Source organism: Camelus dromedarius, chromosome 4 (genome assembly GCF_036321535.1).
Source record: "Camelus dromedarius isolate mCamDro1 chromosome 4, mCamDro1.pat, whole genome shotgun sequence".
Taxonomy (NCBI): Eukaryota; Metazoa; Chordata; class Mammalia; order Artiodactyla; family Camelidae; genus Camelus; species Camelus dromedarius.
The window spans coordinates 2754054-2773913 of record NC_087439.1 but is presented as its reverse complement, the minus strand read 5'-3'; the positions used below and the strand labels follow the sequence as shown (position 1 = coordinate 2773913).

At 38.9% G+C, this 19860-nt stretch overlaps 1 protein-coding gene across 3 annotated transcripts in view; it reads left to right on the top strand.

The window, feature by feature from the left end:
- The window catches only part of LOC105102688 (ankyrin repeat domain-containing protein 26-like), a 130689-nt gene extending 120906 nt beyond the window's left edge, over positions 1-9783 (top strand). For all 3 annotated transcript variants that reach the window (XM_064484639.1, XM_064484640.1, XM_064484641.1), the window contains 5 exons: positions 640-1013; positions 1594-1784; positions 3380-3590; positions 8298-8343; positions 9505-9783. In XM_064484639.1, the coding sequence (XP_064340709.1) occupies positions 640-744 (105 nt within the window). In that variant the 3' untranslated portion in view covers positions 745-1013; positions 1594-1784; positions 3380-3590; positions 8298-8343; positions 9505-9783. The remainder of the gene's footprint in view (positions 1-639; positions 1014-1593; positions 1785-3379; positions 3591-8297; positions 8344-9504) is intronic.
- Positions 9784-19860: the final 10077 nt, after the last annotated feature.

Genomic DNA, 19860 nt, shown 5'->3' with positions numbered 1-19860 from the left:
ATTACAAGAATTAAGGCTTTTTTGTGTGTTTAGAAAAATGTATCGGTCATCTTACTAAACCACTACACTAGGAGATGGATTTCTCCTTAACTCTGTGAATCATTCATTGCTCCTTGGCATGCAATTCAAACTAGCATAAAATATTTGTATTTCAGAGAAAGGCTTATGGCATTAGAATCCATATTTGTAAGATGTATTAATTGCAGTCTTTTTTTCAAAGTCTTGTTTTGGGAGGCATTTATTAATTCAGCCCTAAGTAAGTCAATATGATCTCCCTAAACTTTAAAAATCATGAAGAGTTGAGACTTGGGGAAGGAAGGGCTAAGAGACTTTCTAGTAAGAGGTGACTTGTAGTCATTTTATGTAGGAAAGACATGAAACAACTACAGAAAATAAGATTGTAAAATCAAGTACAAATGTATAACAAAGATGATGAAAATAAACAGTATATTTTTGTGACTCTTAGTGGTTTGAACTTTTTTTGTTGATTTTCTGAGTAATTTGAGTTTCTCCATTCCACAAGGTAGATATGCCACTTTATTGTAACTGAATTTATTTCAACCTTTGATGCTGGGTTAGAGTTAGGCTGTTCTCAGTCTGCTAACATCATTACCAAACAATTTTATCTTTTTCATGCAGAATGCTGATCTTCCAGCAAAAGAGGAGTCTACATCTTCAGTAGTTCTCCATCTGAGTGCAGAAACTCAGCTTCTTCTAAAGGAATTATTACCCTATTACCTGTGAAAGAGATGCAAAGGAAATGTGAAGCTCTAGAGGAGGAGAAGAAGAAGTTGGAGGAAGAAGCAGTAAATCTGAGACGTCACCTCGAAATGAACCCAGTGGAACGCAGCCAAGTGGAGCATTACAAACGGGAGCCTGGAGAGCAAGCAAGACGGGATGCAGTAGAAGCACTGAAAGAACTCAGGCGGGCTGTGCAGCACGGACAGGAAACTGAAGAACAAGCAAGACATGATGTAGTAGAGAAACTAAAAGAAATCAGCCAGTTTTTACAGGTGAGACACTGATCTGTAACGTGCTCTAACGCACTTTGCTGAGAATGACAGTTCTGATGTGTACATTTTATGTGTTTCCTCTACTTCCCATATAGCAGTTGGTTTTGTAGATTTCTGGAAGGAAGGCCGCATTTGTTACTCCCTTTAAATAATTCAGTTTCCATCATCACTATCACTAAATTGATCTTTCAGAACAATTCTCACTAGAGAATCATTTTTAAGACCAATTGGTGTAAGTCAAGACTACTAGGAGGAGAAGAATATATTGTGATGTAAATACTGTGCCACACTCGGGGATTGCTCTTAAGTTGTATTGTTCAACTTTTAAAATTTTAAATTGATCCTTTTATTCTTTGAACTATCACATTACATGAGTACTAATATAAGAGTGATTCAACTTTAATTTTGTAATTCAGATTTAATTCACTTGACACTGATGATAAGTAGTTTAACATTCAGCTTTTTTCTCACACTTAAAATTGCTCTCTGAGTCATTGACTCAAAACTAAAGGGAACAAATAGACTGTAATTACTCAGGTTATAATTATTTTTAAAGTTGTATCCTTTTAATTTGCTTTAGGCACAAGCAGGATTTCAAGAAAACGTGTTGACAGAGTATAAGCGTGCTTCAGTTAGTCAAACGGAACCCAGAGTTAAAGATCTGGAGCCTGAACTTAAAAGTGATGGTAATGAAAACAAATTGGAAAAATACAAACAACTATACCTGCAAGAGCTAGAAAATAGAAAGTCTTTGGCAAGTGAACTTACCTCGTAAGTCAAAACGTAGAATTATAGAAAATAACTCAGGTCATTAATTTGCCTCTAAGGCATAATTCTTACTGAGCCGGGTTCATGAGGTGAGCAGCAAGTGAAAACTAACTAGATAGTGTAATTTGGGGAAATGATGTTAGCAAATGAACTCCCCTTTAAAATGTCAGTCCAGGGCAGTTTGCATCTCCCTGCCTTTTGTTGCTTTTACACGACTTTATTTTTTATATTTGCATATATTTAACCTGATCTAGTCTTTAAGCTAGGGGTTTTGCAAACTTTGTAATTTAGACAGCCATATTATCACAAATTTCTAGCTGGAATTCCCATAAATAGAAATGTTAATGAGTTTAAAATTGACTGTGTTTTGGAAGAGCACAATGTAAACCCAAGGGGCCCCATGCTGGTGTTTGGTGAATTTACGTTCTTGATTGTGATATTTGGTGTCACCGCTCGTGGGCACCCTGAGACGAAGTACTGTACCCTTCTAAGTTTGTCTCCGCTACATAAAGGCATGCTTGGGGAATAGGGGGAACTTCACATAGGGGTGAAGGGCAGCATAGTGGTTCACAAAGTGGCTAAGAAGAATGTGGTGGCCTGCCCGAGGGGGTGTGTGGGAGACAGAAAGGGCGGGTCCCACCTCCGGTGCCTGAGTAGCAGTGTTACAAGCTACAGGTCTCCCCGCTCTCCAAAAGTAGAGCGTTCCTATGAAAGTTGTCGATGTAAAGCAAAGAGGCAGTTACCTTAGGACACATCTTGCTGGTGGATGCATGAAATAAATATGCATAAAGCACAGGCGCTCACGGACACAGTCCTAAGCCGTGGCGGCGTGATGCCGGGACACTGAGTGTGGTTCTGCGGAAGGAGCTCGGTGGGGCCCCTCTCGCTGCTCGGGGCGCTCGTTGCCCCTCTGATGGCTCGGGCTAAAACAAACACCCAGCGCTATTCTGGCTTTTTGCTTTTTTCCCATAAAAGTGAGAATCCGCTTGAGAGTTTGTTTGATTATGGAAAACAGGTGCTGATGCAGGCCTCTGGTAAAAGCGAAGTAACAAAGTGAGCTTTGGGAAATTGGGGGACACTTGAAATTGCCCCTGGCGCTGTCGGAGTTCTTTCCCACCATCGACTGTGCTGCCTGGTGCCCCCCAGAGGTGGTGGCTCTAAACTGTTGCTCAGTGCCGCATGCTTCCTTTCTCCCAGGTAATGAGTGAAATGTGTATATAAGGGGGGTGAAAGCAAATGCTTGAAAATGGCTTTGAGGAATGGTTTATCTTTTATTTCTAAACTGGTTTACTGAGGGTGAGTATGTCTAGATGCAGCCGGTGCAGAAGGCAGTGGGGGTCCTCTGTGGGGGCGTCTCCATCTCTGACTCTCCCCACTTTGAAGTACTTGTTAGTTAAGCGCCCCCCCCCAGGCACGTACGTCCTTCTTTAGGACAGTTTTAAACTGTAATTGTTTACAGTAGGTCTTCGCTGACGTATTTTTGGTGTTAAAATGCAGTTTAATGGGACAATCTGTTTACTATTATAGCAACTGTAAAAATACACATCACTTAGGAAGAAAATGAAATGAATGAAATCTGTGTTTTGCGATCCTCGCAGGGTTAATGAGAGGCTGGCCGAGGTGAGCACTAAGCTTCTGCTGGAGAGACAGCACAAGAGCTCTTTCCCTGGCTTTGTTCCTGCAAGGCCTGTTGGCGCACCTCCTTCTGCTGCTGGTACTAGCGTGGAGGCCAAAAGGAGTCCTACTCGAAGAAGGCGCTTCAGGACTTTTTCCGACCCTTCAACTAACTTGAGCGTTCCCTTGTTCCGGGTTAGTTATATTATCTTTTTTTCCTTGGGTTTCAGATTTCTGATACAATTCTTGTTTTTAATTTGATGAAATTCTGAGTTGTTTCTTTGACTGATGCACACTAAGTAGAAGCCATCGTTAATTGTGCTAATAAAGAAAGGAGACAAATTTTATAATTTTTTAAAGTCCCTGGACTTGTAGTTTTCAAGAGATACCTGTCATTAACTTTATTCAATAGATGCAACTAAACTGACAAATGTTAAATTTCTTAAAAAGCTCCATTTTAAATTCTATTTTAGAAGTTAAGTATTAGTGCCAAATAACTAGAGATCCACTTTCCATCGATTGGCTTAGTTTCTGATTGATTTCGTTTTGGCATTGGTTGATAGTAATTTTCAAGTTTTGCTGCAGCCCAGTTTTTCTACCCCTAAGCACAAGTAAATGATTGGCATTGAGCTACTTAAGCACATGCGGATGCTTTTTATTTAAAGGAATCCAAGATAAATTCTTTTTATGAATTCAATAAACTTGTAACACTAAAAATATTAAGTTCCGTTTTTAAGTTTAAAATTTTTATCATTTTCTTCTGTAAGAGTACATCCTTAATTGCTATTTTACTTCTAGCATTGTTATTTTAATTGTTATAAAATGTCTTACTGAGCAGTTGTAGAACATTTCTAAATACGTAGTCAAGGAAAGCAAATACTTCAATTTTTAACAAGAAGTTCACTTATGTCTCTGTCTTACCCTCACCTGCAGGAATACCGAGGTGGCAACGATAGTGAGTCTTTAAATTACAACCAGTTTTCATTGTGTATCGTTGTTAAAATAGCCATTTAAAGCGGTACGCATTGGTTTATGGTTTGATGGTGTTTTCATGATCTTCTTGATGCAGAGAAGGGTAACACGGGCCCTTGTTATGTGAGGTCTCAACCCATTTCTTCTCACTTGGCTTCGTGTCATAATAAATCAAAGAAGAATAAAGCTCAGGTTTCGTAGACAGTGTTGTGGATAAATTGAGTCTAAGTGCTTCAGAGTCATGAAACCGGAGTGCGTGGTGTTAAAAAAAAAAATGCATGGCTAACACTTCCGCCAGTGGCTAAGCATGATGCAAACTCGAAATGTTTTCATTAGTTGTCACCAAAAAATCGACAGTGTGTCACTTTGCAGGATGATGGTGGAAGAGTGTGAGTGCAAAAGCAATGCAAGAGAAAGCTCCTGAGGACAGTTTTCTCCTTTAATGTTTTTTGGGGAAAGAGGTGTCTATGTTTTAGTACTTCTAGATACACTGGAAAATGATTTATTTTAACCTCAGTGTTGTAGTTCCGAGGTACACGTGGTTCTGTGGGGCCGTGGGGCCGAATCATGCTAGGTTTAGCAGGGAGGTTAACAAGCCCCGCTCTGTCCGGGTGCAGAGACACGTCTCCCTCAGCACTGCCGGGCGCCTCACAGGACTTACTGTACATTTACTGCTTACAGATTTCTTAGTCAGACTTAGAGAAAGAAGGTGACTTGTGGAATTGCTAGGGATGTAATTATTTCTGCTGGGAAAACATAAAGTAATGCTATGAGAGGTGTGAACATACTGTTTAAAATGACAGGAAGGGATGGGTTTTTGCATGGGGCTTAACAAAACAACAGACTTCCACAGCTTTTCAGCTATGGGTCTAGAAAGCAAAATGTTAAAAATGGCATTGCGGTTGAATTTAACATTCTCCTTTATGTGCAAGGTTTTAACATTTTGGACTGTTCCTACTGTGAAGTTCCAGCTTACTCAGCATTTTGTTCTAACTTGACAGAAGTGTTGCTCTAAGTCTGTGAGTTCAGTCGTGCTGGTTGTCGAAGCAAGTTTTTTCCAGTTCGTAACACTCGGGTTTATTGCCTCTCTTACCACTGAATGAAGTATAGCCTTGTCACGTGACATCGTTGTAGCGGTGACAGATGGACCCCGTATCTGTTTTGCCGATTTTTACCCTCAGATTTCACATTCTAGTTTATTTCTTTGGGTGTTTTGTCCTACATGTCAGAAGCAATTTTACAATTTTACTCAATTGTGTTATTTAATTATATTACTATAAAATACAAAAAGTTAAAATTATCCTGAGCAGATACATCACTGTTAGATTTTCTTGCACATAGAATTTTTTTTCTGAGAACTGAAAACTTAAAAATGGATTCCAGACAGTATTATAACAGACAAAATTTCTCTGTTTTAAAGATTATTTTGTGTTCAAGAGTGTTTTAGTATTGGTATGCCTAACGTGAAGCATGGCCACAATAGTTAATAAATGTCCTTCAGATCTATTTTAAATAGGAAGACTAAATTTTACACTCATTGATTTTGGACTTTTGGTGTATTACTGACACTTTCAAACATTTTCTAATGATTTATTTAAGTAACTTAAATTTCTCAAATGTCCATTCAGTTTAGCAGCCCTTTTTCTAAATGGGATTATAGCAGTGCACCAGAGCTAAAACGATTAACATTCCTAACACTTTAACTTTTGACATGACACAGCACTGCGTCTCAGCAGAATCTGGTCACGTTTCTTTTAAAAGAAGGCTTCCAAGGCAATGCACATCCACTGTGAATTTTAATTCTAATCAAACTATCACAGTAGTTAAGCTCACTTGTCATAAGACAGAGGCAGAGTTCAGTAACCTTGTTTCTGCTATCAGCTCTCTGCCCTGTGGACTCCCTCCTGCCCTCATTTCATTTTGTCTGAATGGACAAATGAGGAAGCGTGCTATCTTTTGAAAGACAATCACTCAACTTCTTCCAGTTCTTTTTCTTTCATTCACTTTTTTCTCTGTACTTAATTTTTTAGCTCCTTGATCAACAAATACTTTCTCATTTCCTTTCTCTGCAGCAAAATACATGCATTTAATAGTTACAAACTGACAAGTGTCATTTCCTTCATACATTAACCTATTTACAACAGGATAATGAATCAAAGCAGTTAAATGACTTGATTTTATTTCATTTGTGGAATTGTTCTTATGTTTATTACATTTAAAATAAGAATGGTACCAAATTTTAACTGAAAAGTATCAATAATCTGAGAACATATTCACTTTGGAAATGAAGGTGTGTGTATACGTGTGTGGCAAGTGTGTTTTTATCAAATTGATCTCAGAGAGGGCAGCATTATCTTCCAGCCTGTGACCTCAGTTTTGACCTCAATCCTGCAGTGTCCCCAGTGGGACCTTCCATTTCTATGGGACATAGTCTGCAAACTGCCAGTTAGGAGAGAATGCTCCTAATTAAAAACCATTAGAATTAAAACTTGCTGATACATTGTCTTCCTGTGTATAATTTTCTCACCTTTCTGTGTTTTTGTTAAATGGAAAAGTTTAAGTAAAGCTGCAGGTTCCTTCTCCTTATTAATGTTGGACTTCAGACCACTTCCACCATCTGGACATGGGGGTCCTCACCTAGAAATAAACATAAAGGTCCCAGAAATACCTATTTAGGAAAATAGCTTTGCAGAGGAAAAGATAGTAATCTTACATTCAGCTCATGTGAAAATGTGATCTACATTTTGCATAGTGTTTATTAACGGTTATATGAATTTATTTCAGTAAAGTCTTCTCCCTTCATCTGTTAGGCATTTTTCACTTCACAGGACCCACCTGGCACTGTTGCCACGTTGTTGATGGCAGAAGGCCTCTGTAGAATGCTCTTGTCAGACAGTGTTACGGAAAACAGTCTCTGAAAATACTGGCAAATGGTAGCCCCAAATTTTGTCTTTGCACCTAACATTTACAAAGGCCTCGGCTCTCGTGTCGCTGTTACCACCGCAGTGTTTCTTATGTCTGGTGGACTAGTTTAGACCCTGTTTAGTGAGCGGGTGACTTTTATAAGAAAGGTTTTTAAAAGAACACTGTAGGTGGGGACTTTTGCAGTTTGAAATGTCCCCACACATTTCATAATTAAATACCTAACTAATTAAGTCAAGTTTCAAAAAGTTGGCCCTAATTTCTAGAATGGAAACAAAGTTACATTTAAAGAATTACGTATTGTTTTCCGTATTTCTAACTCTAGGAATTTGTGAATCAGAATCCAACTTTTGTAACTGTCGCTAGTCTCTCCTTTTCTTTTCTTCAAGCAGATTTTGTGATATAAATATTTTAGTCATATACAGAGAGCAAAATACATTTGCTTAACTTGTTTGCCAGTAGAATTTTCACTTGACATTATAACAGAACACTTTTCTTCATTTTATGCATCTGCAATTCTGTGCTAAAAACTTTAGCAAGAACAGACCTTAAAATTAAAAGTGCAGGAATGGAAATCTCATTTTAAGGAAAAATCCATTAAGGTTAAAAAAACCTAAACTTTTATAAAGGGCAGTTTTTCTGAGAACTGCAGAGTAATGCATTCAGTGTAGAACATGACTTGAATTGTTTAAACTCTTTGTACTAATAAGATCGGGCATCGCCCTCTGAGATTTTGTGTATCCGACAGGGCAGTGTTTATTGTGCTTTCCATCAGGGGAATCTAAATAGCCTTTCATATATATGTTCTGTATTATCTAAAATCAAAGTAAGTTAGAATTTATTTTATTTTAGTCCTGTGATTATTTTTTCTATTTAAGCAATCCTCAAGTAAGGTCAAGTCTCTAAAAGTATTTATTTAAAGGCCACATTTCATAAGCTAGCTGTCATTCCTATGATAGTGTTTCATATTTAACTTACACATTAAAAATAATATTTGACTTATTTCAGATGCGGAAGTAGTTGGAGAATAATACAGATAAAGAATTAAAAGAAGGTATGTTGCCAACATTTCTGAATTAAATTTAGACATTGATTTCCGAAATACACTGTAAACAGTAAATGGCATCCCTTTCTATTGTTTGAATAACAGATACTATGTTAAATTTTTTTGTTACACATATCTAATGAAAAGTGTAAAAGCACAATTTCATTCATAATGATAAGTGTACTTATTCCTCATTTATTCATCATGATCCATAGCTTTAAAAAAAATCTCAGGAAGTCTGTGTTCTCTATTTCTGGCTGTGCCCTTCCTCTTCTGCTGTCCCCGTGGGCCTGTCACCTGCACACGGACCTGTTCTCAGAAAGCATGGAGGTCATCAGCTTCTCGAGTTTGGTAGTGACTGAGGCCAAAAACCCAGACTCAAGCAATCACAGTTCATGTACCTGTCCCCTGGTGGATGACAATTAATTTCCTGTCATTCACTTTGTCAGGGGTTAACATTTTGCCCTCAGGAAAAATTCCAAATTCCTTAGCTTGGAAGAAAAACACCCACATCGATCTGGCTCTTGCCAAAGGCTTCAGCCGTATCTCTTTACTCCCCTGCTCTGCCCCTGTGCTCCAGTGGCTGGTCAGACTGCGTCCGGCTCCGCGGGCGCCCCACCTGCCTCTGCTCTGTGTGTTTGCTTCTTGCCTCTCCCGCCCACACTTTCTACTCCTCCTTCGGGTATCTGCTTACACGTCACGGCCACCAAAGAGGGGACAGTATTGGCACAAAGCTGGACGTCCCTTCTGAGTGTTCCAAGTGTGCCCTCTTTTATACCTGTCATGGCATTTATGTCTCTGTACCGAAATTGCCGGTTTATCTAGTTTTCCAGTTTACGGTACATTATTTTTCAGGGTGGGCTTTGTCATCTTCATCTTGTGATTCCAGTGCTTGTCACAGTGACTTAGTACATGGTTGCCGAGTAAATGAATGAAGAATGAGAAAACCGGGGGCTCTGATCCTTAGCCACAGGAGCAGTTAATTCAACATGCAGCCGTGGGCAAAGTCTAGAGTAGTAATCTTGTATTTTGTGTTGTAATCGTGTGTAGGTATTTTTCGTTCTTCTTAAAACTTAGAAGAGTCTCAGCTTTTCTTAAAAAATAAACTGACATTTAGTTACCTATGAAGTATTTTAAGTAAAGAATCTAATTCTTTCATTTTCTTTCCAGCTACTACTGAACTTGGATCTAAGTCCTAGAGACTCTCTCACAGCCTTGATGGACGAATCAAGTCTAAGTCCAGATCTGGTTTCGAAAGCACGTGAAGAATATGTGGAGATTTTGAAGAATAATTATATGATGTGCAAGATAAATAGTAAACATTTACCTGCTGGGCTGTTTGCTTAACATTTTATTTACTTTCCATTATGTAAGATACTGACCCTGTTTATTAAGGGAAAATACTCTTGCATTCTATGGGCATGATTAAAATTGATGTAGTATTTTAAATCACGTTTCTCTGCATCTCATTGACTTCTAAGCAGATTTTGGGAATAAAACCCAGCACTCGGGAGTATTATATACTCAAACTGAGCCCAGATGCCAGCTGTTTAAACAGCACCCAGCCACCCACCAAACTTGTCGATATTGAGCCGTGTTGATTGATAGCTTTTTTGAATTTTCCAGCGTTAATCACTGTCTATAGACCTAAAGATTTAGGCGGACAGGGCTTGGATCTTCTGTGGCTGTTGCAGTGTTCTGATGGATCACAACAATCATTACAGTGCCATCAAGCTTTCTATATGTCACCTTAAACACTGATTCACAGATGTTTCCTCATGGAGAAACGAAATCTGCCTCAGGCTTTTCATTTTCTCTATTTACTTTTTGGAAACAGTCTTAAAATTAGAGACAAGTTCTCAGCACCAGACTCAAACGGACATTGTCACAAACATGCCATCTCTCCCATACATTCTCCTAAGGCGTTATCTATCTTCCCTAAATGTCACTTGTACCATAAGTGCCCTTTCTCTCCCTTCTCACCAAGAAGTCATTTGTTTTTCAGAAAATGCCTTTCTCCTTTTCCTGTCACTTATTAAATTGCATATAAGCCCCCACTTTTAGCTACCTCTTCAAATCCCATTGCTTTGTGAACTCCGGCATGTATTCATACATAATTTTTTTCTGACAGTAATCAGCTTTAGTCAATTTAATTTGCAGGTTCCCAATCACTGAATGTAAGATGGTAAAGGAAATACTCTCCTTCTCAACAATTTCCAGGAGCTAAATTTTTAATAACTCCTACTTAGATCCTTTATTCCCTTTTCTGTCTTTTCAGTGTGCTTACTTGGCAAAACTCCCAACTGCACAACAGACTGATTGTCACTCTTCCCCCTTACATCCCCCCAGGCATCTAAGTGCTGCTGAAGAAAGTCACGCACTGCCCAGCGATCCTACTACTTTTATTTAGTTAACTTGCACCTTCTTCCTTCTCAGTGACGATTTCAAATTTCCCTCTCTGTAAACATCTCCCTCTGTTTCTTCCCTCTCAGATGAACCAGACAGTCTTACTTCTGACGACAAACTTCCTGAAGGATTTGCCTGCTTCCCCACCAGCAGTCTGTCCCCACCCATGCTGGTGTGTCTTCCCTTCCTCCATTCCCACGCAGCGAGTCACTGATGACTCCCACGTCTAAACCAAAGTGACACCTTTCCAGCCCTTGTCTAACTGAACTTCTCATTCCTCCGGGCATTCCATGTAGCTGACCTCTGTAACTGACCGCTGCCTGCAGCTTCCTCTTTAGTCTTCAGCTGAAGAGGATGTTGAAGGTGAGGGCTGCAGCCTTCTTGGTGAATTCACTCAGTTTACCCTGGCTGTCTCCCAAGGAAGTACACGTGTTATTCAATTTTTATTTTTCTCCTGTTAGTCTGCCTCATGTCAGGTTAATTCTTAGACCAGCCAGATGAGTCTAGAAGGGTGGAGGGCCGCTCCCCGCCCCCACCCCAGCTCAAGCCTGAGCACAGGTGGCTGTGCTCATTCTCAGCTGGCGAGGGCGCTGCCGCGCCTGCAGGGAAGAGGTCGATGGCAAACTCTGCTATTCCTACAGCACTAGCCAGTGAGCTGAAGCTCACCTGAACGTTCTCCAGGCTGAGCTGGGGTCACTGCTCCCGGCAGCAGAAGACTGCCTTTGTGAAAGGAAAACAAAAACGGAGTCTGCATTGCTCGAGAGGGCTCACGAAGGAGGTGAGAGTTACGCACGTCTCAGCCCACAGAGAACCCGGCCCTGTGAGCATTTATTGCCCTAATGAAGTCATCCGGAACACCTGCCAGAAACTTCAGCTTCCCTCCTGCTCTGCTCTCTCAAGACGGCCCTACAGTCCTGAGACGCTCTGCCCCCTTCCCATCCCCACACCGTCTCATACCTCAGGTCTCAGTGCACCACCACTGTTTTATTTTCCTCTCTGTTTTCTCTTTGGCTTTTTTAGTTATTTGCCTTTTTAGTGATGTATATAGTCAGTCAAGATGTGTCTGTTTTTGGTGTACAGAAATGGAATTGACCTTAATCTACTAACAAAGAATGTCAAACAGTTTGCGTTAAATGTTCATGTTTACTTGTATTAACCAAAGTTTTGCAGCTGAGCTGTACTCTGCTCAGGACTAAAATGCTGTTGAATTGTTTCATTAGTGCTGTGCATACGCTCTGATGGGAAAGCTTTTGATGTCCTAACAGAAATACATTATGATCTATTTTTCTATGGAGTTGTTTCTATTATCACCTTTTATTTTCACTTTTATTTAACAGCAGTACCTCTTTTCCTTTTAATCCAATTTTATATGCTGCTAAATATATTTTAAGTATAGTGTGTTTGCAAACCTTGGTAGCCATGATGAGAACTTTATCATGTGTAGTAGGAAAAGCTATGAAAATAGGTAGATTGTAAACAGAAAATATTATGTTGTAACTGTATGAATTTTTAACTGCTGTAGACTGGATTTTTTAAAAGAATGTAAAATTTATTCGCTCAGAATTATTAACTTGTAAATTCTGGAAGTTCAATTTTTATGTGGATGGTATGACACTTGAAAATACTGTCTTGGGGTTTTTCCCTGAAAATACCCAGATGTGGCACCAGTGGCAGCAGGGGCACCAGAGGCAGCAGGGACAGCAGAGGCACCAGAGGCGGGGGAGAGAGGAGGAGGAGGGGGACCCTGAGCAGCGGCGGCGGCAGGAGGAGGAGGAGAAGGACCCGGAGCGGCGGCGGCGGCAGCTCAGCAGGAGGAGAAGACCCGGTAGGTATTCACGCTCCGCGGAGCTGAGCCAGACGCGTCTTCTTACACACAGGTTGCCACTTCCCGGGCTTGAGAGTGAGCGTGGTGTCGGCAGAGGGAGATGGCCTGGGAGCGCATTATTTCATATTTATGTTAGTTGTGTGGGTCCAGACTGAAGATATAAAATCCATAATTTAGTACAGGTTGTGGATAAAAAAATAGTGAAAAATCCTGAGCTAAAGGGTCACACTCAGAGAATGCCATCAATGTACCACTGTCTGCTGGAGGTGGAGACCCACGGGAGAGTCCACTGGGGTCAGCGCTGGGTGCCAGGGGTGTTTCAGCGTCTTGTCTATGTCCCAGGTTATGAAAAGCAGAGCACTGATGACGTCCAATAGGGAGATGACCAAGTACCAGAACCTGCAAATAGAGAATTGAGGTTTCATATTGCCTTTCAACACTGAAAACCTGAGCCAAGTACAGTATTTTTTTCAAGTTTTGGCTACATATTCAGAAAGATATGAGCCTTATACTTTTTGCTTATCTAAAAATAAGGCAGGATTTCATAGGATTTGCAACTGGGTTAAGACAAACTTTAGGGACATTAAAAGTGGTGTCTAGGTTACTTATGTTTTCATGGGAAAATGTTAAGTGTATACAGACTTTCACATTAAATTTTTTCCTGGAACATGTACTTGGAATAATAAGCAATTATATTCTGATCTCAATACCATGTACTATTTATAGGTAGAGCTCTGGGAATTTAAAAAATCATAACAAAATCCCAACAGATATTCATTTTGTATGACATTGGGGTTGTAACATGTGAATGATTGCATAGAAGAAAGAAACCCTCCAGCAAACTTTCCTGAAATTGTGTGGGTGATGGAACAGAAAACATAATAAATATAGAAAAAAAGTGAAAATACAGCTTTTAAAATATATTTAGGGGAGATGAAGTTTAATCATATAAAAGCTTCTGGAAGAGTGTGTGTGTGTGTGTGATATATATAATTGTATTAAGAAAGCACATTTGTGAGAAGTAGGATTACAGGTACTTGTAAAAAATGTGGTTTAGTAGTGTTTAGGAGCATGGATTCAAAAATAAGACTGATCCGGGTCCAAGTCCTGTCCCCTGGAAACCTGGTTAAATTCTGTGGCTGAGCAAAGTTACACAGCTCCTGGGGGTACTCTTTTCACTGTATTTGATATGAGTGGCTCTTGGTAGAATAGTGTGCTGTGACAGTCATGGTACACCTAGCACTTAAGAACGTTATGAGGATTATATAAGAAATGAGTATAAAGTACCAGACTTATGCTCAGTAATTTCTCACAAATGATTATATTATTGTTTATTTTTGCCTATTTTTCTTGCAGAGCTTCTAAAAAATGTCATACATTATTTTTGTAAAGAAAAATAAAAACAAAATAGACCTACAAAAGTATCGGGCATGGAAGTTTACTTTTATAATACATAGGGCAGCGTAGGGAGACATTTCTATTACAAAAAGCTAAAATTTTCCCCCCAAATTTTTCCTACACTGATTTTTTCCCATTATTTCATCAGAAAATGCAAGTGAGGGTAAGGTTGATTGGGCCTATCAGCACTATCTATATGAGGTTTATGCTGAAGGTAAAAATCAGTACATTGCTTATTTGTAATCATACAGTATGGAGTAGGTCTATGTAAATTGAACATTAAATTAAGAAATATTTATTCCAGTCATATCTCTTCTGTTATACTGAAACCATAATTAACTATAGCCATAATTATTGCATCCCATTTGAAAAAAATTAATTCCAGCCATAACTAACGCTTTGTATTTGAAAAGAAATGACATTTTGGAAGATGGTAAATTTAGGGCAGCTACACATTCTTTGCTGCCCCTCCCACTGAGAAGTGAAGGTTACTTCCCCTACCTTGAAACTGGGCTAAATTTAGTGACTTGTTTGACCAAGAGAAATGTAGGAGAAATCACTTTCTGGGACTTCCAAGGCTATGGCATAAAGGACCCTGCAGTTTCTGCCCCAGCCTTTTAGAATACTCGCTTTGGGAGAAGTTGGCTGCTGTGTAAGAAATCTGACTACCTTGGGACCACTGCACCATGATGAAACCCGTGGTGACCACATGGACAGGCTGTATGTAGAAAAAGGGAAGGTGTGTAGGCAGCCCAGCTATGTCAGCCATCCTTAGGTGTCAGACACAGCAAATGAACCACCTTAATAGACGTATGAGCTCAGGTGATGTGACAGAGAGAGAACTGAAGAATCTAACCAACAGCCAGAGTGAAATCTAGACATATGGCTCCAGTAGAGGAGTTCCAGCTATCTCCAGCCAGTCAAGCCATCCAAGGTGAGGCCCCGTACCTCTTAAAGAAACGCACCACCCCCATTGTATTCTGCCCAATTCCTGACCCACAAATGATGACTGCAACGGAAGGTATTGTTTTATGCCTCTTAAGTTTTAGGGAGGTTTGATACACAGAAATAGATAACCAGAATCGAACCCGTATTTATAAATCAGAGGCACTTCAAGTAGATTTACTACTAATCTATGTAACTGTCCTTCTTTTCCATGAATCACACACTCCTAAACCAGTCATTTACCAAAACTGAGCCGAATGTATAGTCACAAAATCTTGCTACATGGGTGATCACAACATAAGCAGCAAACTAATGAAAAGATCCAACATATTTTTTTCAAAGTATCAGCCGTTGCCACGTGTTCTTACCAAAGCAAACTCATGAGCTATCCTTCCATCTGGAGGCAGTTTTGCACCAAAACCTGCAGCTGGGAACATTCTATCACCGTCACAATCTTGAACGGTCTCCCCCACTGCTGTCAGCGCCGCACCGCAGGTGTGCAGTTTTGACAAGGATTCGTGTAGTGGAGAGAAGGGGGCTGGGCAGGTTGCCTGATGACAGAAAAAATACTTGAAACATAAGTGATCAAGCTAAAGATGTAATTTTTGGACATTTTTCTTGGTGTCTATTTCAGATTGAAGTACTAAAAATTATTTGTTTCTGCCTACATTCATAGTATGTTAAATAGTTTCTTTTGGATAGAGATTGACATAGTGGTATGTATTACATTAGACCAGACATGTAGAAAGTTTCTCAAATATATGCTAAGCATATGCAGCTTTTTCTCAAACATTTCTTCTCATTGTCAATGCCGTAGGCTATTCTTGAGTTTCAGTCTCAGAAGAAGGGTAAGAGTACTTTTGTTAATCTTGTTTTATTGTAATCTTTATTTTTTTTGCCTATAGTCGAAGGCCCCAACTGATTTAATGGGCTTCAGTTATTCTGAAGCCTTCTTAAAGTTGTATCACAAATAGAAATTTATTAAATACTATGCCATATCTTAATTTAATCACTTAAAAAGAGAAGAGCATAATGATTTTGAAATTCATGCTAGTTAATTAGCAAGATCTGAAAAAAGTATTCAGTTTCTAACTAGATATTAAGCTAGGAGCCCAAAGCCTCAAAGTCAAGTCTTGCCATTTCCAGGACGACAACTATAAAAGCCTGTAGTAAACCCCACCGCAGTGGTTACTGGGAAGACAAAATAAGATTATGTACGAGGAAGTGATTAAAAATTATGGAGCACCATAGAAATGCAAAGTTTAGCTACTAATGCTATGATTGTGTGGGTCATCCAGAAGGCTCTGAATTTTCAGTATGCTCTGTTGTGGGATATTGCATTTGAATAAAGGTGAATTTGAGAGAGAAAGTAATTCATGTGCTACCACTTAAACACACTGAGATTCACATTCACTTGCCCTAATTACCAGCACAAAGGCAGCCTCAAAGTCCACTTAGTTTCTGAAGTGAAGGTGGAAATTAAATGGGACTTGTCATAGCTCATAAAGCGCAATTCTGCATTAAAATATTGCCTGAAGAAGGAAAGCCTCAAGGCATAGTTCTTTTCTGACAGGGAAAAAATAGTAATAAGGCCTTGAGATCCAAAGGAAAACAAAATGAAGGAAAGATCTCCCTTTGGTTTATAATGCATATAATTGTACCCAGAACATTTTTGGTTTAAAAATAATTCATTGCGTAAATGCATATATATTTCCAAAGCGTTACCAGCATTCAAGGGCTGTTTCCACATGACAGAATTTCTAAAATATGCATCCTTTGACCAAGATGAGCCTTAATGTTCCCCTCAGCTGGACTAACCTTTAGAAAGATTTCTCCTGACTCCAGGCCCTTGACCTCTTATTTCTCAGAGTATAGACTTTAGGAAACTTGGAATTGCACATTGTTTCTCTGCTCCTTTGAGATGCAGATCTTCTGTAATCCTGGAGTGTCTTTCTCGGGGCCCTGGGAGCTGGCCCTCTGACGTGTAACCATCAAGGAAGGGAGCCCCTGGTCTCTGGGAGAGCTGGGGCCTAACAGCAGCAAGAGGGACTTAGTAACCGCAGCAGCCTGATCACCCAGGCCAGCTCCCCACCATCAGCCCTCAGCGCTTTCCCGCTAGTTCACCACAGCACTTAAAAACCCTCTCACCGTTTGTTCTGGAAGAGCGGAATTCAATTTCTCTCTTCTGCTGCAATAGCTTCAATCTCTATTGCAAAAGTCCTGAGTCAGGTCTTCCTTAGCCGTTCATCTGGTGCAGTTTTCCTTTGACCCTTCTTTCTAAGATAGGGATTTTGCTTCTTGGTTAAAAGCCCACTGGAGACAGAGCTAAACATTACCACTACTTGGCTAAGTGGTTATTTGACACAACTCTCAAATATAAGAACTGTTACCCAATGGTGGCAATATGCAACTAATCCTATTTCTCTAAGAAAACCACAATTTACAAAGTTAAGATAAAAATTCCACTAATACCCCACGTATCTAAACATCTTAGCCTATCATGTGTAGCAGAGCTCAGTCCTACCTGTTCAAAGATGTTCTTTCCAGCATCTTCGTCCTGCCCAATCTCTTCACTATTCCACTAGTGATATCTTCCTGTCCATCCCTACCTCTCAGTTTGCCATTCTGTCCTGAGATTCACTTTCTCCTCCTCCAGCTTGGGTCTTCTCACATGCATTAGACAACCTTTCTTATTTATTCCAGCTCTTGTTGTCTTTCCTCACCTCCTCTCATGTGCTTGTGTTGTGCACCACGAAATTCAGCAGTTCTTTGAATCTGGGACCTGTTTGTACCACATCTGTTTCAGGAGCAGTGCATATGAGAAATGAACTTGTAGTAGGTTGGTAACACTGGGTTGTCAGCGAATAACAATAAGAATTACGAAAGTATGAAATCTAACATGAACTTACTTCAGATCTCACTTAATCTCTTTAATAAACCTATGACATGGGTACTTTTATTACACCCATTTCTCAGATTAAATAACTTTCAGATTAAATAACTTGCCTGAATCATATAGTAATAATGGGTCAAACTAGAATAGAAATCTAGGCAGACTTCATGGGCCTTACTCTTAGCTATAACTCTTTTCTTACGGATTTTGTAATATTTTAAACTCTGAATACTATCAAACACGTCTGATTTTGTTTTAGAGGTACACTATGCCTTAATTTAAAAATTCACACTTGAATAGGCTCATTTTTAAAAGTTTTATTGAGATATAATTCATATAACATAATTAATCCATTTAAAATGTATAATTCAACAATTTTAAGTATATTTACAGATATGTACAATGATCAATACAATTTTAGAAGATTTTCATTACCTCAAAAAGTGTACCTATTTACTATCATTCCTTATCACTCCATCCAGCCCAGCACTAAACAATGGCTAATCTACTTTTTGTCTCTATCAATTTGCCTATTTTGGACATTTCATGTACAATAGAATCCCATTATATGTGATGTACTGTGACTATCTTTCACTTAGCAGAGTGATTTCGAGGTTCATCTGTGTTGTAACGTGTCAAACTTCATATTTCACTCCTGTTTATTGCTGTATAGTATTCCATTATATGAATATACCTCATTTTAAAATCCATTTATCAGTTGATGGACATTTGGGGTGTTTCCAAATTTTGGCTATTATGCTGCTATAAACATTCATGTACAAATTTTTGTGTGGACATATGTTTTCATCTCTCTTGCATATGTGTCTAGTGGAATTGCTGGGTCATATGGTAACTCTATGTTCAACAACTTTAAAAACTGCCAAAGAGTTTTCCAAAGTGGCTGCAGCATTCTACATCCTCAGCAGCAGTATAAGAGGGTTCCAATTTCTCCATATGCTTGTCAACACTTGTGACCTGACTTTTGGATTATAATTATCATAATAGGTGTGAAATAGTATCTTATTATGGTTTTAATTTGTGTTTCCTGTTATATAAGTATGCCAAGTACCTTTTCTTGTACTTATTGGTCAGTTGTATATCTTCTTTGAATAAATGGAATATCATTTTAATTGGGTTATTTGTCTTTTTTGAGTTATAAGATTTCATTACACATTCTAGATAAAAGTCCGTTATGACATACTCGATCTGCTAATATTTTATCCCATTCTGGGATTTCTCTTTTCGCTTTATTAACTACATTCTGTGGCACACAAAAAAGTCTGAATTTTGATGGAGTTTAATTTACTTATTATTTGCTCTTGTTGCTTGTGTGTTTGGTGTCATATCTAAGAATCAACTGTCAAATCCAATGTCGTGAAGGTACATCCCTATGTTTTCTTCTAATAGTTCTATACTTTTAACACTTACATTTAGATTTTGGATCTATTTCATATTAACTTTGCATACGATGTTAGCTAAGGATCTAACCTCATCGTTTTGCATGTGGCCACCCACCTGTCCCAGTGCCATTTTTGAATAGACCCTCCTCTGACTGAATTGTCTTGTAATCTTCTCAAAATCAGTTAACCTTAGATGCATGGGTTTATTTCTATTTCAGTGATCTACGTATCTATCTTTATGCCAGCCCCACACTGTCTTGATTACTGTTGCTTTGTAGGAAATTCAGAAAATGAGGAATATGAATTTTCTTACTTTGTTCTTCTTCCAAATCTGCTTTGGTTCTTCTGTGTCCTTTTAAATTCCAGACAAATTTGGGGGTCAGTTATTCATTTCTTCAAAAAAGGCCTTTCAGATTTTGACAGAGTTTAAAGTAAATATTGCCATCTTAACAATGTTGAATTTTCTCAACATGCTTTCCACTTATTTAGATCTTTAATTTCTTTCTAAAATTTATCAGAATCTAATTTTAGGGTATACGTTTTGCACTCACTTTGTTAAATTTATTCCTAAGTACTATTCCTTTTGATACTATTGTATGGAATTGTTTTCCTAATTTCATTTCACAAGAGATGTCTCTTGCCTGAGTATTCATAAAACT